Source organism: Tachyglossus aculeatus, chromosome Y4, assembly GCF_015852505.1.
Source record: "Tachyglossus aculeatus isolate mTacAcu1 chromosome Y4, mTacAcu1.pri, whole genome shotgun sequence".
Classification (NCBI taxonomy): domain Eukaryota; kingdom Metazoa; phylum Chordata; class Mammalia; order Monotremata; family Tachyglossidae; genus Tachyglossus; species Tachyglossus aculeatus.
In genome coordinates, this window is record NC_052096.1 from 5840344 (window position 1) to 5863760 (window position 23417).

At 51.2% G+C, this 23417-nt stretch overlaps 1 protein-coding gene across 2 annotated transcripts in view; it reads left to right on the plus strand.

The window, feature by feature from the left end:
* The window catches only part of KIRREL1 (kirre like nephrin family adhesion molecule 1), a 94346-nt gene that overhangs the window by 64194 nt on the left and 6735 nt on the right, over window positions 1-23417 (plus strand). Inside the window, exons 2-10 of one of the 2 annotated variants that reach the window (XM_038768292.1) lie at window positions 3153-3302; window positions 7540-7689; window positions 9625-9782; window positions 12389-12539; window positions 16896-17001; window positions 19019-19167; window positions 21337-21464; window positions 22164-22290; window positions 22392-22492. In XM_038768292.1, the coding sequence (XP_038624220.1) occupies window positions 3153-3302; window positions 7540-7689; window positions 9625-9782; window positions 12389-12539; window positions 16896-17001; window positions 19019-19167; window positions 21337-21464; window positions 22164-22290; window positions 22392-22492 (1220 nt within the window). The remainder of the gene's footprint in view (window positions 1-3152; window positions 3303-7539; window positions 7690-9624; window positions 9783-12388; window positions 12540-16895; window positions 17002-19018; window positions 19168-21336; window positions 21465-22163; window positions 22291-22391; window positions 22493-23417) is intronic. The other variant, XM_038768293.1, reaches the window with a different exon arrangement.

Consider the following 23417-nt stretch of genomic DNA (forward strand, 5'->3'; position numbering starts at 1 on the left):
GTTCTAAGCGCTGGGGGGGATACAAGGTAATCAAGGTTGTTCCACGTGGAGCTCCCAGTCTTCATCCCCATTTTCCAGATGAGGGAACTGAGGCCCAGAGAAGTGAAGTGACTTGCCCAAATTCACCCAGCTGACAAGTGGCGGAGCCGGGATTAGAACCCATGACCTCTGACTCCCAAGCCCAGGCTCTTTCCACTAAGCCATGCTGCTTCTAGCTGGTATCTCCTCCAGCGCTTAGTACAGTGCCTGGCACATAGTAAGCGCTTAAGAAATACCCTAAAGAAAACAAAATAGAGTACACCTGGGGACTGTGAGCCCACTGTTGGGTAGGGACTGTCTCTATATGTTGCCAACTTGTAATAATAATAATAATAATGATGGCATTTATTAAGCGCTTACTATGTGCAACGCACTGTTCTACGCGCTGGAGAGCTTACAAGGTGATCAGGTTATCCCACAGGGGGCTCACAGTCAATCCCCATTTTCCAGATGAGGGAACTGAGGCCCAGAGAAGTGAAGTGACTCGCCCAAAGTCACCCAGCTGACAATTGGCGGAGTCTGGATTTGAACCCATGACCTCTGACTCCAAAGCCCGGGCTCTTTCCACTGAGCCGCGCGGCTTCTCTACTTCCCAAGCGCTGAGTCCAGTGCTCTGCGCACAGTAAGCGCTCAATAAATACGATTGAATGAATGAAGTCATTCCACGTGCTTAGGGAAGACGCCATCCATTGGGAATCTCACCCGCTGGGACGGGTTTAAGTTGGCGGTTTTTCAGTAGTGGTGATGGTTCTCCAGAAACCAACCGCACCCTCTCTCTTTGAACAACGGAAGTCAAACAGACGTTTCCTGCCCTCAAGGGGCTTACCGATGGAGGGGGTCCGGGGGGAGACAGGTATAAATGATCTACAAGTTAATAATAATAATAATAGCATTTATTAGGCGCTTACTATGTGCAAAGCACTGTTCTAAGCGCTGGGGAGGTTACAAGGCGATGAGGTTGTCCCACGGGAAACTTACAGTCTTCAACTTACAAGTTGTGGAAGCGGGCCCAGTGCTCTGCACACCGTAAGCGCTCAATAAATACGATCGAACGAATGAATGAGGGAGACTAAAGCTCAGACAGGAAAGGAGGCTGAGCGAGTCAGGCCGTGATGGTGGACTAAAACCTGAAGCAGGTGGTCGAACAGATGTTGGTAATAGTCGTATTTATTGGGCGCTCACTGTGTGCGGAGCACTGTACTAAGCTCTTGGAGGGCACAGTTGTAATATGGGGGTGAAGGCTGTGAGCCCCATGTGGGACAACCTGATGACTTTGTATCTGCCCCAGTGCTTAGAAGAGTGCTTGGCCCAGAGTAAGCGCTTAACAAATGCCATTATTATTATTATTATTATTATTATTATTATTATCATTATTGTTAACAAATACCATTGAAAAACAAGAACAGCCTGCATGGGGGAGAGACAAGCTGTGGAAAAACTGGGGGGCCTCCCCTCCCACCCCTGGGTCTTCCCCAGTAGCCCAGATGATGATGATGATGATGATGATGGCATTTGTTAAGCGCTTACTATGTGCCAAGTGACTTGCCCAAAGATTCGTTCATTCATTCAATCGTATTTATTGAGCGCTTACCGTGTGCAGAGCACTGGACTAAGCGCTTGGGAAGTCCAAGTCGGCAACCGATAGAGACGGTCCCTACCCAACAATGGGCTCACAGTCTAGAAGGGGGAGACAGGTGACACTTGTCTGCCCTGTGACCTTGGGCAAGTCACTGCACTTCTCTGGGTCTCAGTTCCCTCATCTGGAAAATGGGGATGAAGACTGGGAGCACCCCGTGGGACAACCTTGTATCCCCCCACAGCGCTTAGAACAGTGCTTGGCATTCATTCATTCATTCAATCGTATTTATTGAGTGCTTACTGTGTGCAGAGCACTGGGCTAAGCACTTGGGAAGTCCAAGTCGGCAACATATAGAGATGGTCCCTACCCAACAATGGGCTCACAGTCTAGAAGAGGGGAGAAACACAACAAAACAAAACATGGAGACAGGTGTCAGTACCATCAGAATAAATAGAATTATAGCTATATACACATCATTAATAAGTCCAAATCGGCAACCTATAGAGACGGTCCCTACCCAACAATGGGCTCACAGTCTAGAAGAGGAGAGAAACACAACAAAACAAAACATGGAGACAGGTGTCAATACTATCAGAATAAATGGAATTATAGTATATATACACATCACTAATAAGTTCAAATCGGCAACCTCTAGAGACGGTCCCTACCCAACAACGGGCTCACAGTCTAGAAGTGGGGGAGAAACACAACAAAACAAAACAAGTAGACTGGTGTCAATACCATCAGAATAAGTAGAATTATAGCTACATACACATCATTAATAAGTTCAAATTGGCCACCTATAGAGACGGTCCCTACCCAACAACGGGCTCACAGTCTAAAAGTGGGGGAGACAGACAAAAAAACAAAACAAGTAGACAGGTGTCAATACCATCAGAATAAATAGAATTATAGTTATATACACATCATTAATAAATTCAAATCGGCAACCTATAGAGACGGTCCCTACCCAACAAAAGGCTCACAGTCTAGAAGAGGGGAAACAGACGACAAAACAAAACATGGAGACAGGTGTCAATACCATCAGAATAAATAGAATTATAGCTATATACACATCATTAATAAGTTTAAATCGGCCACCTATAGAGACGGTCCCTACCCAACAACGGGCTCACAGTCTAGAAGGGGGGAGAAACACAACGAAACAAAACATGGAGACAGGTGTCAATACCATCAGAATAAATAGAATTCTATAGCTATATACACATCATTAATAAGTTCAAATCGGCAACCTCTAGAGACGGTCCCTAACCAACAAAAGGCTCACAATCTAGAAGAGGGGAAACAGATGGCAAAATAAAGCATGGAGACAGACCCGCTTCTATCATCTACCCCAATGCTTAGAACAGCGCCTGGAACGTAGTAAGCGCTTAACAGATATCATAAAAGAAAAACAAAACCGTAAAAAAAAGAACAGCCTGCATGGGGGTGGGTGGAAGGAGGGAGGGTCCAGAGTGGGGTTCGGTTGTGGGAGAATTGGGGTGCCTCACTCCAACCCCTGGGCCTTCCCCAGCAGCCCAGACTCGCTTCCGTCGAGAGCCAGAAGACCAGACGGTGGTTGCCGGGCAGCGGGTGGAACTTCCCTGTGTGCTGCTCAACTACTCTGGCATTGTGCAGTGGACCAAGGATGGCCTGGCTCTGGGCATGGGGCAGGGACTCAAGGGTGAGTGGTCACCTCCCGTCAGCCCCCTTCCCTCCCCACCATCCCCCTGGGCGAGCCTTTCTGGAGGGTGAGGGCTTCTAGTCACTCAGGGGTGAGTGGTCACTCCCATCATCTCCCTTCCCTCCCCACCATCCCCCTGGGTGAGCCTTTCTGGAGGGTGAGGGATTGTACTCACTCAAGGGTGAGTGGTCACACCCATCAGCCCCCTTCCCTCCCCACCATCCCCCTGGGCTAGCCTTTCTGGAGGGTGACAGATTCGAGTCACTCAAGGGTGAGTGGTCACTCCCATCATCCCCCTTTCCCTCCACACCATCCCCCTGGGTGAGACTTTCTGGAGGGTGATGGATTCTAGTCACTCAAGGGTGAGTGGTCACTCCCATCATCTCCCTTCCCTCCCCACCATCCCCCTGGGCGAGCCTTTCCAGAGGGTGAGGGATTCTACTCACCCAAGGGTGAGTGGTCACTCCCATCAGCCCCTTTCCCTCCCCACCATCCCCCTGGGCGAGCCTTTCTGGAGGGTGAGGGATTCTACTCAAGGGTGAGTGGTCACTCCCATCATCCCCCTTCCCTCCCCACCATCCCCCTGGGCGAGCCTTTCTGGAGGGTGAGGGCTTCTAGTCACTCAAGAGTGAGTGGTCACTCCCATCATCTCCCTTGCCTCCCCACCATCCCCCTGGGTGAGCCTTTCCAGAGGGTGAGGGATTCTACTCACTTAAAGGTGAGTGGTCACTCCCATCAGCCCCCTTCCCTCCCCACCATCCCCCTGGGCGAGCCTTTCTGGAGGGTGAGGGATTCTACTCACTCAAGGGTTAGTGGTCACTCCCATCAGCCCCCTTCCCTCCCCACCATCCCCCCGGGTGGGCCTTTCTGGAGGGTGAGGGATTCTACTCACTCAAGGGTGAGTGGTCACTCCCATCATCTCCCTTCCCTCCCCACCATCCCCCTGGGCGAGACTTTCTGGAGGGTGAGGGATTCTACTCACTCAAGGGTGAGTGGTCACTCCCATCATCTCCCCTCCCTCCCCACCATCCCCCTGGGCGAGCCTTTCTGGAGGGCAAGGGATTCTACTCACTCGAGTGTGAGTGGTCACTCCCATCATCCCCTTTCCCTCCCCACCATCCCCCTGGGTGAGCCTTCCTGGAGGGTGGGGAATTCTAAGAATAATAATAATAATGATGATGGCATTTATTAAGCACTTACTAGGTGCAAAACACTGTTTTAGTCACTCATTTAGCCAGTCAGCTGTATTTATCAATCAATCAATCAATCAATCAATCAATCAATCGTATTTATTGAGCGCTTACTGTGTGCAGAGCACTGTAATAAGCACTTGGAAAGTCCAAGTTGGCAACATCTAGAGACGGTCCCAACTTAACAGCGGGCTCAGAGTCTCAAAGGGGGAGACAGACAACAAAAAAAACCATATTAACAAAATAAAATAAATAGAATAAATATGTATCAAGAAAACGGTCCCTACCCAACAGCGGGCTCACAGTCTCAAAGGGGGAGACAGACAACAAAACAAAAACATATTAACAAAATAAAATAAATAGAATAAATATGTGCCAAGAAAACGGTCCCTACCCAACAGCGGGCTCACAGTCTAGAGGGGGGAGACAGACAACAAAACAAAACATATTAACAAAAGAAAATAAATAGAAGAGTAAATATGGATAGGTAAAATAAATTCATTCATTCCATCGTCTTTATTGAGCGCTTACTGTGTGCAGAGAGCACTGTACTAAACGCTTGGGAAGTCCAAGTGGGCAACATCTAGAGCCGGTCCGTACGTAGAGTAATAAATTCATTCATTCATTCATTCAATCGTATTTATTGAGCACTTACTATGTGCAGAGCACTGGACTAAGTGCTTGGGAAGAACAAGTTGGCAACATTTAGAGACGGTCCCTATTCATTCATTCATTCAATGGTATTTATTGAGCACTTACTGTGTGCAGAGCACTGGACTAAGTGCTTGGGAAGTACAAGTTGGCAGCATCTAGAGGCGGTCCCTACCCAACAGCGGGCTCACAGTCCAGAGGGGGAAGACAGACAACAAAACAAAACATATTAACAAAATAAAATAAATAGAATAAATATGTACCAAGAAAACGGTCCCTACCCAACAGCAGGCTCACAGTCTAGAGGGGGGAGACAAACAAAACAAAAACGTATTAACAAAATAAAATAAATAGAATAAATATGTGCCAAGAAAACGGTCCCTACCCAACAGCAGGCTCACAGTCTAGAGTGGGGAGACAGACAACAAAACAAAACATATTAACAAAAGAAAATAAATAGAAGAGTAAATATGGACAGGTAAAATAAATAAATTCATTCATTCCATCGTCTTTATTGAGCGCTTACTGTGTGCAGAGAGCACTGTACTAAACGCTTGGGAAGTCCAAGTGGGCAACATCTAGAGCTGGTCCCTACGTAGAGTAATAAATTCATTCATTCATTCTTTCAATTGTATTTATTGATTTATTGTGCGCTTCCTGTGTGCAGAGCACTGGACTTAGCACTTGGGAAGAACAAGTTGGCAACCTATAGAGGCGGTCCTTATTCATTCATTCATTCATTCCATCATATTTTTTGAGCGCTTACTGTGTGCAGAGCACTGTACTAAGCGCTTGGGAAGTCCAAGTTGGCAACCTATAGAGACGGTCCCTATTCATTCATTCATTCAATGGTGTTTATTGAGCACTTACTGTGTGCAGAGCACTGGACTAAGCTCTTGGGAAGAACAAGTTTGCAACCTATAGAGACGGTCCCTATTCATTCATTCAATGGTATTTATTGAGCACTTACTGTGTGCAGAGCACTGTACTAAGCGCTTGGGAAGTCCAAGTTGGCAACCTGTAGAGATGGTCCCTATTCATCCATTCATTCAATGGTGTTTATTGAGTGCTTACTGTGTGCAGAGCACTGTACTAAGCGCTTGGGAAGAACAAGTTGGCAACCTATAGAGACGGTCCCTATTCATTCATTCAATGGTATTTATTGAGCGCTTACTGTGTGCAGAGCACTGAACTAAGCGCTTGAGAAGTCCAAGTTGGCAACCTGTAGAGATGGTCCCTATTCATCCATTCATTCAATGGTGTTTATTGAGCGCTTACTGTGTGCAGAGCACTGTACTAAGCGCTTGGGAAGAACAAGTTGGCAACCTATAGAGACGGTCCCTATTCATTCATTCAATGGTATTTATTGAGCGCTTACTGTGTGCAGAGCACTGAACTAAGCGCTTGGGAAGTCCAAGTTGGCAACCTGTAGAGATGGTCCCTATTCATCCATTCATTCAATGGTGTTTATTGAGTGCTTACTGTGTGCAGAGCACTGTACTAAGCGCTTGGGAAGAACAAGTTGGCAACCTATAGAGACGGTCCCTATTCATTCATTCAATGGTATTTATTGAGCACTTACTGTGTGCAGAGCACTGTACTAAGCGCTTGGGAAGTCCAAGTTGGCAACCTGTAGAGATGGTCCCTATTCATCCATTCATTCAATGGTGTTTATTGAGCGCTTACTGTGTGCAGAGCACTGTACTAAGCGCTTGGGAAGAACAAGTTGGCAACCTATAGAGACGGTCCCTATTCATTCATTCAATGGTATTTATTGAGCGCTTACTGTGTGCAGAGCACTGAACTAAGCGCTTGAGAAGTCCAAGTTGGCAACCTGTAGAGATGGTCCCTATTCATCCATTCATTCAATGGTGTTTATTGAGCGCTTACTGTGTGCAGAGCACTGTACTAAGCGCTTGGGAAGAACAAAAGTTGGCAACCTATAGAGACGGTCCCTATTCATTCATTCAATGGTATTTATTGAGCGCTTACTGTGTGCAGAGCACTGGACTAAGCGCTTGGGAAGTCCAAGTTGGCAACCTATAGAGACGATCCCTATTCATTCATTCATTCAGTGGTATTTATTGAGGGCTTACTGTGTGCAGAGCACTGAACTAAGCGCTTGGGAAGTCCAAGTTGGCAACCTATAGAGACGGTCCCTATTCATTCATTCATTCAATGGTGTTTATTGAGTGCTTACTGTGTGCAGAGCACTGGACTAAGCGCTTGGGAAGTCCAAGTTGGCAACCTATAGAGACGGTCCCTACCCAACAGCGGGCTCACAACCCCCCTCATCTCCGCGCGGGCCCTTCCCCCCGCGCCCCCGTCCCACGGTCAGCCCTGCGCTGACCCTTCCTCGGACCCCCGCCTCCCCCGACCCCCTTGTCCCGCTCCAGCCTGGCCCCGCTACCGGATCGTGGGCCCGGCGGAGGCCGGCCAGTACAACCTGGAGATCGAGGACGCCGACCTGTCGGACGACGCCATCTACGAATGCCAGGCCACCGAGGCCGCTCTGAGGTCCCGCAGCGCCAAGCTCACCGTCCTCAGTGAGACCCCCCGTCCCTGCCCCGCCTCCAGGGACCACCCTGGGCCTCCCCAACCTGCCGCTGACCCCCCGTGACCCCTCTGCCCAAGAGGCGGCAGGATGAAGGCCTACCGTTTCCCTCAACCTCCTCATCCCCCTGACCTGTGCCCCCAGCTCCCACCCTGTATAATAATAATCATAATGATGGCATTTATTAAGCGCTTACTACGTGCAAAGCACTGTTCTAAGCGCTGGGGTAGATACGAGAATTGAGAAGCAGCGTGGCTCAGTGGAGAAGAGCCCGGGCTTTGGAGTCAGAGGTCATGGGTTCAAACCCCGGCTCCGCCAATTAATAATAATAATGGCATTTGTTAAGCGCTTACTATGTGCAGAGCACTGTTCTAAGCTCTGGGGGGGATACAAGGTGATCAGGTTGTCCCCCATGGGGCTCACAGTCTTAATCCCCATTTTACAGATGAGGGAACTGAGGCTCAGAGAAGTGAAGTGACTTGCCCAAGGTCACACAGCTGACAAGTGGCGGAGCCGGGGTTCGAACCCATGACCTCTGGCTCCCAAGCCCGGGCTCTTTCTACTGAGCCACGCTGCCAATTGTCAGCTGGGTGACTTTGGGCAAGTCACTTCACTTCACTGGGCCTCCGTTCCCTCATCTGTAAAATGGGGATTGAGACTGTGAGCCCCACATGGGACAACCTGATCACCTTGTAACATCCCCAGTGCTTAGATCAGTGCTTTGCACATAGTAAGCGCTTAATAAATCCCATCATTATTATTATTATTATTATTACAAGGTGATGAGGTTGTCCCCCGGGGGGCTCACAGTCTTAATCCCCATTTTCCAGATGAGGGAACTGAGGCCCAGAGAAGTGAAGTGACCTGCCCAAAGTCACCCAGCTGACAAGTGGTAGAGCCAGGATTTGAACCCGTGACCTCTGGCTCCAAAGCCCCTGCTCTTACCGCTGAGCCACGCTGCAACTTCCCACTTTTATCCCTCCCCATCTAGTGCTCCAATTCCTACTCCTGTGGCCTGGTGGCTTGAGCCCAGGCCTGGGAATCAGAAGGAACCGGGTTCCAATTCATTTGATCGTATTTATTGAGCGCCTACTGTGTGCAGAGCACTGGACTGAGCGCTTGGGAAGTCCAAGTTGGCCACCTATAGAGACGGTCCCTACCCGACGACGGGCTCACAGTCTAGCAGGGGGAGACGGACGACAAAACCAAACATGCAGAGACGCAGCGCGGCTCAGTGGGAAAGAGCCCAGGCTTTGGCGTCAGTGGTCACGGGTTCAAACCCCGGCTCGGCCAATTGCCAGCTGGGTGACTTTGGGCGAGTCACTTCCCTTCTCTGGGCCTCAGTTCCCTCATCTGGAAAATGGGGATGAAGACAGGGAGCCCCCCCAGTGGGACCGCCTGATCGCCTTGTAACCTCCCCAGCGCTTCGAACGGTGCTTTGCACGTAGTAAGCGCTTAATAAACACCATCATCATCATGTAGACGGGTGTCAAAGTCATCAGAACAGATAGAACGAAAGCTCTATGCCATATATAATCCATGCTCCACCCCCGTGACCTTGGGCGAGTCACTTTGCTTCTCCAGACCTCAGTTTCCTCACCTGTAAAATGGGGGTTGCGTCTGCGTCCAGCCTGGTGGTTTCCGCGCTCGGAGCGGTGCTTGGCACGCAGTAAGCGTGTAGCAAATGCTATCATCGTCATACCCTGTGCCCCTACCCTCTCCCCCTCGCCCACTATGTCGCCAGCCCCCACCCCCCTCCCCAGCTCTGTCCCCCCCAGCCCAGGGGGAGCCCCCCAGCTCCGGCTGATCCCCAGTAGAGACCCTCCGGCCTCCGGCCTGGTCCCAGACGGAGAAACAGGAGAGGAGGCCGGAGCGGGCCGGACCGCTGGGGTGGCTCTGACCCCCGCGTCCCTCCCGCCTCTCCCAGTCCCCCCCGAGGACCCCGAGATCGAGGGGGGTCCGGTGCTCCTGCTGAGAGCCGGCACCCCTTTCAACCTGACCTGCCGAGCCCCCAGCGCCAAGCCGGCCGCCACCATCGACTGGCTCCGCGACGGCACCCTGCAGGAGGACGGGGTGGCCAGTACGGTGAGGAACCCGCCGTGCCCATCCCGGGGACCCCCTCCGCGGTCTCCCCCGGATCCATTCGGTCGTATTTATTGAGCGCTTACTGCGTGCAGAGCGCTTGGGAAGTCCAAGTCGGCAACCTAGAGAGACGGTCCCTACCCGACGACGGGCTCACAGGCTAGAAGGGGGAGACGGGCGACAAAACCAGACACGTGGACGGGTGTCAAGTCGTCAGAACAAATAGAATTAAAGCTAAATGCACATCATTAACAAAATAAATAGAATGGTAAATATTCATTCATTCAGTCAGTCGTATTTTAAGCACTTAGTACAGTGCTCTGCACACAGTAAGCGCTCAATAAATACGATTGAATGAATGAATGAATTTATTGAGCGCTTACTGTGTGCAGAGCACTGGGCTGAGCGCTTGGAAAGTATAAGTCGGCAACCTAGAGAGACGGTCCCTACCCGACAATGGGCTCACATTCATTCATTTCATTCAATCGTATTTATTGAGCGCTTACTGTGTGCAGAGCACTGGGCTGAGCCCTTGGGAAGTATAAGTCGGCAACATAGAGAGACGGTCCCTACCCGACAATGGGCTCACAGGCTAGAGGGGGAGACTGAGGACAAAACCAAACATGTGGACGGGTGTCAAGTTGTCAGAACAAATAGAATTAAAGCTAAATCCACATCATTAACAAAATAAATAGAATAGTAAATATTCATTCATTCAGTCAGTTGCATTTTAAGCACTTAGTCCAGTGCTCTGCACACAGTAAGCGCTCAATAAATACGATTGAATGAATGAATGAGTTTATTGAGCGCTTACTGTGTGCAGAGCACTGGACTGAGCGCTTGGGAAGTATAAGTTGGCAACCTAGAGAGATGGTCCCCACCTGATAACGGGCTCACAGGCTAGAAGGGGGAGATGGACAACAAAACCAAACACGTGGACGGGTGTCAAGTCGTCAGAACAAATAGAATTAAAGCTAAATCCACATCATTAACAAAATAAATAGAATGGTAAATATTCATTCATTCAATCAGTCGTATTTTAAGCACTTAGTACAGTGCTCTGCACACAGTAAGTGCTCCATAAATACGATTGAATGAATGAATAAATTTATTGAGCTCTTACTGTGTGCAGAGCACTGGACTGAGCGCTTGAGAAGTACAAGTTGGCAACATAGAGAGACGGTCCTTACCCGACAAGGGGCTCACAGGCTAGAAGTGAGGGAGACGGATGACAAAACCAAACAAGTGGATGGGTGTCAAGTCGTCAGAACAAATAGAATTAAAGCTAAATCCACATCATTAACAAAATAAATAGAATAGTAAATATTCATTCAGTCAGTCAGTCGTATTTTAAGCGCTTACTACAGTGCTCTGCACACAGTAAGTGCTCAATAAATGTGATTGATTGAATGAATGAATGAATTTATTGAGCGCTTACTGTGTGCAGAGCACTGGACTGAGTGCTTGGGAAGTACAAGTTGGCAACCTAGAGAAACGGTCCCTACCCGACAAGGGGCTCACATTCATTCATTTCATTCAATCGTATTTATTGAGAGCTTACTGTGTGCAGAGCACTGGACTAAGCGCTCGGGAAGTCCAAGTTGGCAACATAGAGAGATGGTCCCTACCCGACAGCGGGCTCACATTCATTCATTTCATTCAATCGCATTTACTGAGCGCTTACTGTGTGCAGAGCACTGGACTAAGCGCTTGGGAAGTCCAAGTTGGCAACATAGAGAGACGGTCCCTACCCAACAGCGGGCTCACAGTCTAGAAGGGGGAGACGGACAACAAAACAAAACAAGTGCACGGGTGTCAAGACGTCAGAACAAATAGAATTAAAGCTAAGTGCACAGCATTAACAAAATAGAATAGCAAATCATCATCATCATCAATTGTATTTATTGAGCGCCTACTATGTGCAGAGCACTGTACTAAGCGCTTGGGAAGTCCAAGTTGGCAACATATAGAGACAGTCCCTACCCAACAGTGGGCTCACAGTCTAAAAGGGGGAGACAGAGAACAAAACCAAACATACTAACAAAATAAATAGAATAGATGTGTACAAATAAAATAAATAAATAAATAAATAGAGTCATAAATCTGTACAAACATGTATACAAGTGCTGAGGGGAGGTGAAGGAGGTGGGGATGGGGAGGAGGAGAGGAAAAAGGGGGCTCAGTGTGGGAAGGCCTCCTGGAGGAGGTGAGCTCTCGGCTTTGAAGGGAGGAAGAGAGCTAGCTTGGAGGATGTGAGCCCACTGTTGGGTAGCGACTGTCTCTATATGTTGCCAATTTGTACTTCCCAAGCGCTTAGTCCAGTGCTCTGCACATAGTAAGCGCTCAATAAATACGATTGATGATGACGATGCGTGGAGGGAGGGTATTCCGGGCCAGGGGAAGGACGTGGGCCGGGGGTCGACGGCGCGACGGGCGAGGATGAGGCCCAGTGAGGAGGGGAGCGGCGGCAGAGGAGCGGAGGGTGCGGGCCGGGCTGGAGAAGGACAGAAGGGAGGGGAGGTCGGAGGGGGCGAGGGGATGGACGGCCTGGAAGCCCAGGGTGAGGAGTTTTTGCTTCCAACCGCTTCCCCCTGCCCTCTACCCCGCAGGAGTTCCTGCCTGACGGCAAGCGGGAGACCACAGTGAGCCACCTCCTCATCCATCCCACCGACCTGGACATCGGACGGGTCTACACCTGCCGAAGCACCAACACGGCCGTGCCCGCCGGCAAGGAGGTCTCCATTCAGCTCAACGTGCACCGTGAGTGAAGAGGATGGGTGGGCGGCGGCGGCGGCTAGAGGCCGGGGGTGCCCCCCACCAGAGAGGGACCCTACCCTAGGGGGTCACCGGCCTGCTTCGCAGCTGCTCTCATCAACAGCATTAAATCATGTACAGTGCTCTGCACATAGTAAGTGCTCAATAAATACGATTGATGATCATCATCAATACTAACGATGGCATTAGTCCAGTGCTCTGCACACAGTAAGCGCTCAATAAATATGATTGATGATGATGATTTGTTAAGTGCTTACTATGTGCCGGGCACTGTTCCGGAGTTAGATCCAAGGTGATCAGGTTGTCCCGTGGGGGGCTCGCAGTCTTCGTCCCCATTTTACAGATGAGGTCACGGGGGCCCAGAGAATAATAATAATAAGGATGGCATTAGTGAAGCGCTTACTATGTGCCAAGCGCTGGGGAGGATACAAGGTGGTCAGGTTGTCCCACGGGGGGCTCGCAGTCTTCATCCCCATTTTACAGATGAGGTCACGGGGGCCCAGAGAATAATAATAATAAGGATGGCATTGGTTAAGTGCTTACTATGTGCCAAGCGCTGGGGAGGATACAAGGTGGTCAGGTTGTCCCACGGGGAGCTCAAGTCTTCATCCCCATTTTACAGTTGAGAGAACTGAGGCATAGAGAATAATAATAATAATGATGGTGTTTGTTAAGCGCTTACTATGTGCAAAGCACTGTTCTAAGCGCTGGGGAGGATACAAGGTGATCAGGTTGTCCCACGGGGGACTCACAGTCTTAATCTCCATTTTACAGTTGAGAGAACTGAGGCACAGAGAATAATAATAATGATGGTGTTTGTTAAGCGCATACTATGTGCAAAGCACTGTTCTAAGCGCTGGGGAGGATACAAGGTGATCAGGTGGTCCCACGGGGAGCTCACAGTCTTCATCTCCATTTTACAGTTGAGAGAACTGCGGCACAGAGAATAATAATAAAAATGATGGCATTTGTTAAGCGCTTACTATGTGCCAAGCACTGTTCTAAGCACTGGGGAGGATACAAGGTGATCAGGTTGTCCCACGGGGGGCTCACAGTCTTCATCCCCATTTTGCAGTTGAGAGAACTGAGGCCCAGAGAAGTGAAGTGACTTGCCCAAAGTCACACAGCGACAATGGGCAGAGCCAGGATTTGAACCCATGACCCCTCAGTTCAAGGCCCGTGCTCTTTCCACTGAGCCACGCTGCTTCTCTTCTTCTTCTTATTATTATTATTACAGCTCATTTAAGACCATAAGCCCCACGTGAGACAGGGACTGTGTCCAACCCCATTTGCTCGTCTCCACCCCAGCGCTTAGTACAGTGCCTGGCACACAGTAAGCGCTTAACAGAAGCAGTGTGGCTCAGTGGAAAAAAGCACGGGCTTTGGAGTCAGAGGTCATGGGTTCAAATCCCGGCTCCGTCACTTGTCAGCTGTGTGACTTTGGGCAAGTCACTTCACTTCTCTGTGCCTCAGTTCCCTCATCTGTAAAATGGGGGTGAAGACTGTGAGCCCCACATGGGACAGCCTCATGACCTTGTATCCCCCCAGCGCTTAGAACGGTGCTTTGCACATAGTAAGCGCTTAATAAATGCCATTATTATTATTATTATTATTATTAACAAATGCCACCGTTATCATTATTCTTCTTATTACTGTTATTACGGCTCATTTAAGATCGTGAGCCCCACACAGGACAGGGACTGTGTCCAACCCCATTTGCTCGTCTCCACCTCAGCGCTTACTACAGTGCCTGGCACCTAGTAAGCGCTTAGAAGTAGCGTGGCTCAGTGGAAAGAGCCCGGCTTGGGAGTCAGAGGTCCTGGGTTCTAATCCCACTCCACCACATATCTGCTGTATGACCTTGGGCAAGTCACTTCACTTCTCTGAGCCTCAGTTCCCTCATCTGTCAAATGGGGATGAAGACTGTGAGCCCCACGTGGGACAACCTGATCACCTTGTATCCCCCCCAGCGCTTAGAACAGTGCTTTGCACATAGTAAGTGCTTAACAAATGCTATAAAAGCCCCCATCATTATCATTATTCTTCTTATTACTATTATTACGGCTCATGTAAGACCGTGAGCCCCATGTGGGACAGGGGCTGTGTCCAACCCCATTTGCTCATCTCCACCCCAGCGCTTAGTACAGTGCCTGGCACAGAGTAAGCGCTGAATAAATACCACCATAATAATAATAATAATAATGGCATTTGTTAAGTGCTTACTATGTGCTCACAGTCTAGAAGGGGGAGACGGACGACAAAACAAAACATATTAACAAAAGAAAATAAATAGAATAAATATGTACAAGTAAAATAAATAAATAAATAGAGTAATAAATCTGTACAAACATATACATATATAGGTGCTGTGGGGAGGGAAAGGAGGTAAGGCGGGTAGGGGGAGGAGGGGAACACTGTGAGCCCGCTGTTGGGTAGGAACCGTCTCTATATGTTGCCGACTTGGACTTCCCAAGCGCTTAGTACAGTGCTCTGCACACAGTAAGCGCTCAATAAATACGATGGAATGAATGAATGAATGAATGAATGAACAGAGCCGTCCACTCTCCGCACCAACCGGCCCGTGAGGCAGCACTGCCCCCTTGTGGCTGTGCCCGGTATTGGCCAGCTAGACTCCCCCCCCCCCCCGCCCCAACCAGGATATTTTTTTTTACATGGTATTTGTTAAATGATGATGATGAGGAGGAGGATGAGGATGGCATTTATTAAGCGCTTACTCTGTGCAAAGCACTGTTCTAAGCGCTGGGGAGGTTACAAGGTGATCAGGTGGTCCCACAGGGGGCTCACAGTCTTCATCCCCATTTTACAGATGAGGTCACTGAGGCACAGAGAAAGTCACCCAGCTGACAAGTGGCAGAGCCGGGATTTGAACCCATGACCTCTGACTCCAAAGCCCAGGCTCTTTCCACTGAGCCACGCTGCTTCTCCTAAACTCTTAATAATAATAATAACAATAATAATAATAATAATGGAATTTGTTAAGCAGTTACTATCAATCAATCAATCGTATTTATTGAGCGCTTACTGTGTGCAGAGCACTGTATTAAGCGCTTGGGAAGTACAAGTTGGTAACATAGACTATGTGCAAGGCACTGTTCTAAGTGCTGGGGGAGATACAAGGTAATCCGGTTGTCCCACGGGGGGCTCACAGTCTTAAACCCCATTTTCCAGATGAGGCCACTGAGGCCCAGAGAAGTTAAGTGACTAGCCCAAAGTCACCCAGCTGACAAGCGGCGGGGCCGGGATTAGAACCCATGACCTCTAATTCCAAGGCCCGGGCTCTTTCCACTGAGCCATGCCAGGCACTGTACTAAGCGCTAGAGCAGATTCAAGCTCATCAGGTTGGACAGAGTTTCCTGTCCCACCTGGGGTTCACGGTTTTTGTCCCTGTTTTACAGCTGAGGTCACTGAGGCCCACAAGAGTGAAGTGACTTAATAAATAAAGAATGATGGCATTTATTAAGCGCTTACTAGGTGCAGAGCACTGTTCTAAACGCTGGGGAGGTTACAAGGTGATCAGGTTGTCCCGCGGGGGGCTCACAGTCTTCATCCCCATTTTACCGATGAGGGAACTAAGGCACAGAGAAGTTAAGGCACAGAGGAGCATGGCTCAGTGGAAAGAACCCGGGTTTGGGAGTCAGAATGTCACGGGTTCTAATCCCTGCTCCTCCACTTATCAGCTGTGTGACTTTGGGCAAGTCGCTTGACTTCTCTGGGCCTCAGTAACCTCATCTGTAAAATGGGGAGGAAGCCTGTGAGCCCCACGTGGGACAACCTGCTCACCTTGTGTCCCCCCCCCCGCAGCGCTTAGAACAGTGCTTTGCACATAGTAAGCGCTTAACAAACACCATCAATTTTTTTTTAAGGGACTTGTCCAAAGTCACACAGCAGTCAAGTACGGAGCCGGGATTAGAACCCAGGTCCTTCTGAGTGCCAGGCTCGGGGGGTCTTTCCGCTAGGCTGCACTGCTTCTCCCGGGAATCCAACCCATCCGTCTCCTCCTGGGCACATTATTCATTCATTCAATCGTATTTATTGAGCGCTTACTGTGTGCAGAGCACTGTACTAAGCGCTTGCATCTAGAGCCAGTCATTCATTCATTCAATCATATTTACTGAGCACTTACTGTGTGCAGAGCACTGTACTAAGTGCTTGGGAAGTCCAAGTTGGCAACATATAGAGACGGTCCCTACCCAACAATGGGCTCACAGACTAGAAGATTATTATTATTGTTATTATTATTATTATTGCTGTTGATGGGAGCCCCTGGAGGGGTCAGTAATCGCTGACCTTGCTTAATCCCTCCCTGGCACCATTTTACAGATCCGCCCACCGTCACCCTGTCCATCCAACCCCAGACCGTGCAGGAGGGAGAGAGAGTCCTCTTCACCTGCCAGGCCAAAGCCAACCCTGAGATCAAGGGGTACAGGTGAGGTCGGGGGGCTGGGAGCCGGGGGGGGGGGGGAAGAATTTGGAGGGGAGGGGGTGCAAGCAGGGTCTGGCAGAATCAGAGAGGCAGGAACAGGGTCTGAGGGCTGGAAGAATTGGGGGGCAAGAGCAGGGTTTGGGGGGCTGTCAGAATTAGGGGGACGGGAGCAGGGTCTTGGTGTTAGTGTCCTGCAGAATGTGGGGGGCAGGAGGAGGGTCTGGGGTCTGGCAGAATTAGGGGGGCAAGAGCAGGGTTTGGGGGTCTGTCAGAATTAGGGGGACAGGAGTGGGGTCTTGGTGTTGGTGTTCTGCAGAATCTAGGAGGGCAGGTGGAAGGTCTGGGGTCTGGCAGAATTGGGGGGCAAAAGCAGGGTTTGGGGGTCTGTCAGAATTAGGGGGACAGGAGTGGGGTATTGGTGTTGGTGTCCTGCAGAATCTCGGGGGACAGGAGGAGGGTCTGGGGTCTGGCAGAATTAGGGGGACAAGAGTAGGGTTTGGGGGTCTTTCAAAATTAGGGGGATGGAAGTGGGGCCTTGGTGTTGGTGTCCTGCAGAATCTGGGGGGCAGGAGGAGGGTCTGGGGTCTGGCAGAATTGGGAGGACAAGAGCAGGATTTGGGGGTCTTTCAGAATTAGGGGGATGGGAGCGGGGTCTTGGTGTTGGTGTCCTGCAGAATCTGGGGGGACAGGAGGAGGGTCTGGGGTCTGGCAGAAGTGGGAGGACAAGAGCAGAGTTTGGGGGTCTTTCAGAAGTAGGGGGATGGGAGCGGGGTCTTGGTGTTGGTGTCCTGCAGAATCTGGGGGGACAGGAGGAGGGTCTGGGGTCTGTCAGAATTAGGGGGACAAGAGCAGGGTTTGGGGGTCTGTCAGAATTAGGGGGACGGGAGTGGGGTCTTGGTGTTGGTGTCCTGCAGAATCTGGGGGGCAGGAGGAGGGTCTGGGCTCTGTCAGAATTAGGGGGACAAGAGCAGGGTTTGGGGGTCTTTCAGAATTAGGGGGACGGGAGTGGGGTCTTGTTGGTGGTGTCCTGCAGAATCTGGGGGGCAGGAGAAAGGTCTGGGGTCTGTCAGAATTAGGGGGACAGGAGCAGGGTCTGGGGTCTGTCAGAATTAGGGGGACAAGAGCAGCGTTTGGGGGCTTTTCAGAATTAGGGGGATGGGAGTGGGGTCTTGGTGTTGGTGTCCTGCAGAATCTGGGGGGGCAGGAGGAGGGGTCTGTCATAATTAGGGGGACAGGAGCGGGGTCTTGGTGTTGGTGTCCTGCAGAATCTGGGGGGCAGGAGGAGGGTCTGGGGTCTGGCAGAATTAGGGGGACAAAAGCAGGGTTTGGGGGTCTTTCAGAATTAGGGGGACAGGAGTGGGGTCTTGGTGTTGGTGTCCTGCAGAATCTGGGGGGCAGGAGGAGAGTCTGGGGTCTGGCAGAATTAGGGGGACAAGAGCAGGGTTTGGAGGTCTTTCAGAATTAGGGGGACAGGAGTGGAGTCTTGTTGTTGGTGTCCTGCAGAATCTGGGGGGCAGGAGGAGGGTCTGGGGTCTGACAGAATTAGGGGAACAGAAGCAGGGTCTGAGGTCTGACAGAATTGGGGGGCAAGAGCAGGGTTTGGGGGTCTGTCAATTAGGGGGATGGAAGCAGGGTCTTGGTGTTGGTGTCCTGGAGAATCTGGGGGGCAGGAGGAGGGTCTGGGGTCTGTCAGAATTAGGGGGACAAGAGCAGGATCTGTGGTCTGGCAGAATCGGGGGGCAAGAGCAGGGTTTGAGGGTCTGTCAGAATTACGGGGATGGGAGCGGGGTCTTGGTGTTGGTGTCCTGGAAAATTTGGGGGGGCAGGAGGAGGGTCTGGGGTCTGTCAGAACCAGGAGGTCAAGAGCAAAGTCTGGGGTCTGTCAGATTCCGGGGGACAGGAGCTGGGTCTGGATGAGCAGCAGAATCAGGGGAGGAGGAGCAGGGTCTGGGGCCTGTGAAAATTGGGGTCCCGGGCCCGGCGGAGCTGGGGTCCCCAGCCCGTGGTTTGGCGTGCGCAGGTGGGCCAAGGGGGGGCTGCCGATCGAGGAAGCGCGGGACAGCCACTATGAGACCCACGTGGACTACTCCTTTTTCACCGAACCCGTGTCCTGCGAAGTCCACAACGACGTGGGCAGTACCAACGTCAGCACCCTGGTGGATGTGCACTGTGAGTGACCATTCATTCATTCCTTCAATCGTATTTATTGAGCGCTTACTATGTGCAGAGCACTGGACTAAGCGCTTGGGAAGTACAAGTTGGCAACCTATAGAACGGTCCCTACCCAACAAAGGGCTCCCAGTCTAGACAGGGGAGACGGACGACAAAACAAAACATGCGGACGGGTGTCAAGCCGCCAGAATAAATAGAAATAAAGCTAGGTGCACATCATTAAGAAAATAAATAGAATAGTAAATACGTACAAGTAAAATAAATAGAATAATAAATCTGTACAAACATATCTACAGGTGCTGTGGGGAGGGGAAGGAGGTAGGCGGGGGGGATGGGGAGGAGGAGAGGAAAAAGGGGGCCAGAGGGGCCAGGGGTGGAAGAAGACCCCGGCGGGGCAGAGCGATGGGGTCAATGGGCCCTTATGGGGTCCGAAGGGGTGGGTTTGTGTATGTGCGAGTGGCCTGGGGGGGACAGGGGACACCCCTAATCCTGTTCTGCAAACCTGACCCTTCTGGGGGAGGATTCAAACTCAACACCCAGCGGCACTTATAAATAATAATAATAATAATAATGGCATTTATTAAGCGCTTACTATGTGCCAGGCACTGTTCTAAGCACTGGGGAGGTTACAAGGTGATCAGGTTGTCTCCTGGGGGGCTCACAGTCTTCATCCCCATTTGACAGATGAGGCCCAGAGAAGTGAAGTGACTTGCCCAAAGTCACCCAGCTGACAATTGGCGGAGCCGGGATTTGAACCCATGACCTCTGACTCCAAAGCCCGTGCTCTTTTGCACTTATGTACCCATCTGTTATTTATTTCTTTCCATTTACTTCTGCCTCTCCCCCCACTTCTAGGCTGTAAGCTCGTTGTGGGCAGGGAATGTGTCTGGTCATTCTATTGTCCTCTCCCAATCGCTTAGTACAGTGCCCCGCACACAGTAAGCGCTCAATAAATATGATGGAATATATGAGAGTCTGAACAAATCTGTCAATCAGTGGTATTTGCTGAGCCTGGACTGTGTGCGTAGCACCGTACTAAGCACTTGGGAAATTATAACAATAATAATGAAGTAAGCGCTCAATAAATATGATTGAGTATATGAGAGTCTGAACAAATCTGTCAATCAGTGGTATTTGCTGAGCCCGGACTGTGTGCGTAGCACTGTACTAAGCACTTGGGAAATTATAACAATAATAATGAAGTAAGCGCTCAATAAATATGATTGAATATATGAGAGTCTGAACAAATCTGTCAATAAGTGGTATTTACTGAGCCTGGACTGTGTGCGTAGCACTGCACTAAGCGCTTGGGAAATTATAATAATAATAACGATGATGGCATTTGTTAAGCATTTACTATCGATCAATTTACTATTTGCCATCGATACAAATAAATAATAATAATAATAATGGCCTTTGTTAGGCTCTTAGTTTGTGCGAAGCACTGTTCTAAGCGCTGGGGGGGATACAAGGTGATCAGGTGGTCCCACGTGGGGCTCCCAGTCTTCATCCCCATTTTCCAGATGAGGGAACTGAGGCCCAGAGAAGTGAAGTGACTTGCCCAAGGTTACCCAGCTGACGAGTGGCGGAGCCGGGATTAGAACCCAGGACCTCCGACTCCTAAGCCCGGGCTCTTTCCATTGAGCCACGCTGCTTATCTGAGGACGATACAACAATAAATGGTGACATTCAATCGTATTTACTGAGCGCTTACTGTGTGCAGAGACATTCCCTGTCCACTACGGGTTTATTGTCTAAGGGGGCGGTGGAGACAGACATCGAGACAAATAAATAAAATGAGAGCTATATACACAAGTGCTGTGGGGCTGGGAGCAGTGTACTAAGCGCTCGGGAGAGTCCAGTACAGCAAGGTTGGTAGGTTCTATCCCTGCCCACAGTGAGCTTCCAGTCTATAAGGGGAGACTGGAGCCTCCATCTCCTGACTCCCATTGCACATAGTAAGCGCTTAATAAATGCCGTCATTATTATTATTATTATTATTTGCCCAGCGAGGGGGAGTGAGAGGGGCCTCTCAGCGCCCCCCGACCCCGACTCGTGTATCCCAAGCGCTTAGTACAGTGCTGTGCGCCCAGCAAGCGCTCAATAAATACGATTGGGTTGAATTGAATCGAATCGTCCCCTCCGCCCGCCGCCTCCTGGCCTCAGTCGCCCCCCGGATCGTGGTGGACCCCAAGCCCACGACCACGGACATCGGCTCGGACGTGACCCTGACGTGCGTTTGGGCCGGAAACCCACCCCTCACCCTGACTTGGACCAAGAAAGACTCCAACATGGTAGGATTGAATCCTCCGGGGGAGGATTCAAATGGAAGTGGGGTCTTGGTGTTGGTGTCCTGTAGAATCTGGGGGGCAGGAGGAGGGTCTGGGGTCTGGCAGAATTAGGGGGCAAGAGCAGGGTTTGGGGGTCTGTCAATTAGGGGGACGGGAGCAGGGTCTTAGTGTTGGTGTCCTGGAGAATCTGGGGGGCAGGAGGAGGGTCTGGGGCCTGTCAGAATTAGGGGGGCAGGAGCAGGATCTGGGGTCTGGCAGAATTAGGGGGACAAGAACAGGGTTTGGGGGTCTGTCAGAATTAGGGGGACAGGAGTGGGGTCTTGGTGTTGGTGTCCTGCAGAATCTGGGGGGCAGGAGGAGGCTCTGGGGTCTGGCAGAATTAGGGGGACAAAAACAAGGTTTGGGGGTCTTTCAGAATTAGGGGGACGGGAGTGGGGTCTTGTTGTTGGTGTCCTGCAGAATCTGGGGGTCAGGAGGAGGGTCTGGGGTCTGACAGAATTAGGGGGACAGAAGCAGGGTCTGGGGTCTGACAGAATTGGGGGGCAAGAGCAGGGTTTGGGGGTCTGCCAATTAGGAGGATGGGAGCAGGGTCTTGGTGTTGGTGTCCTGGAGAATCTAGCAGGTCGCAGACTGGAGCGGAGGGAGTTGAGGGGGCGTCTTCGGCCGCGGCAGGGTGAAACAGGGTGTCCGGTGGACTCCCAGGTCCTCAGTAATGGCAACCAGCTGCACCTGAAGGCCGTGAGCCAGACGGACGCGGGCGTCTACACCTGCCGAGCCATCGTCCCCCGCATCGGCGTGGCCGAGAGGGAGGTGCCTCTCTTCGTCAATGGTCAGTGGGGACCCCCGGCTGGGGGGACGCTGGGCCGGAGAGGGGGCCGAGGTGACCCTCCGGACGCCCCCGCCGCAACCCCGGGCCTTCCCAACTTGTAGGCCCTCCCATCATCTCCAGCGAGGCCGTCCAGTTCGCCGTGAGGGGCGACGGGGGGAAGGTGAATTGTTTCATCAGTAGCACGCCGCCGCCTGACCGCATTGTGAGTCTTGGGGAAGGGGGCTTCGTTGGGGGGGTGGCAGGGTGGCTTGGGAAAGGGGCACAGGGGTCACGGGGGAAGGGGCGCCGGAAAATGGGCCGTTTCCATCAGCATTCATTCATTCAATCGTATTTATTGAGCGCTTCCTGCGTGCAGAGCGCTGTACTAAGCGCTTGCAAGTTGGCAACATATAGAGACGGTCCCTACCCAAAAACGGGCTCACGGTCTAGAAGCCTGGCCTAGTGGCTAGAGACCGGGCCTGGGAGTTGGAAGGTCGTGGGTTCGTTCCCTGCTCCGCCGTTAGCCTGCTGGGTGACCTTGGGCAAGTCACTTGGCTTCTCTGGGCCTCAGTTCCCTCATCTGTCAAATGGGGATGGAGACTGGGAGCCCCATCACTTGGCTTCTCTGGGCCTCAGTTCCCTCATCTGTCAAATGGGGATGGAGCCTGGGAGCCCCATCACTTGGCTTCTCTGGGCCTCAGTTCCCTCACCTGTCAAACGGGGATGGAGACTGGGAGCCCCATCACTTCGCTTCTCTGGGCCTCAGTTCCCTCACCTGTCAAAGGGGATGGAGACTGGGAGCCCCATCACTTGGCTTCTCTGGGCCTCAGTTCCCTCACCTGTCAAATGGGGATGGAGACTGGGAGCCCCATCACTTGGCTTCTCTGGGCCTCAGTTCCCTCATCTGTCAAATGGGGCTGGAGACTGGGAGACCCACGTGGGACAGGGACTGGGTCCCAATCGATTTGTTTGGCTCCACCCCGGCGCTTAGTATGGTGCCTGGCACATAGTAAGCGCTGAACAAATATCATACTCGTCATCGTCGTCGCCGTGTCGCCCACTGTGAGTCTCGGGGAAGGGACACGGTGGTCGCGAGGGAGAGGCGGAGGGAGACCTTGGACAAGTCACTTCACTTCTCTGGGCCTCAG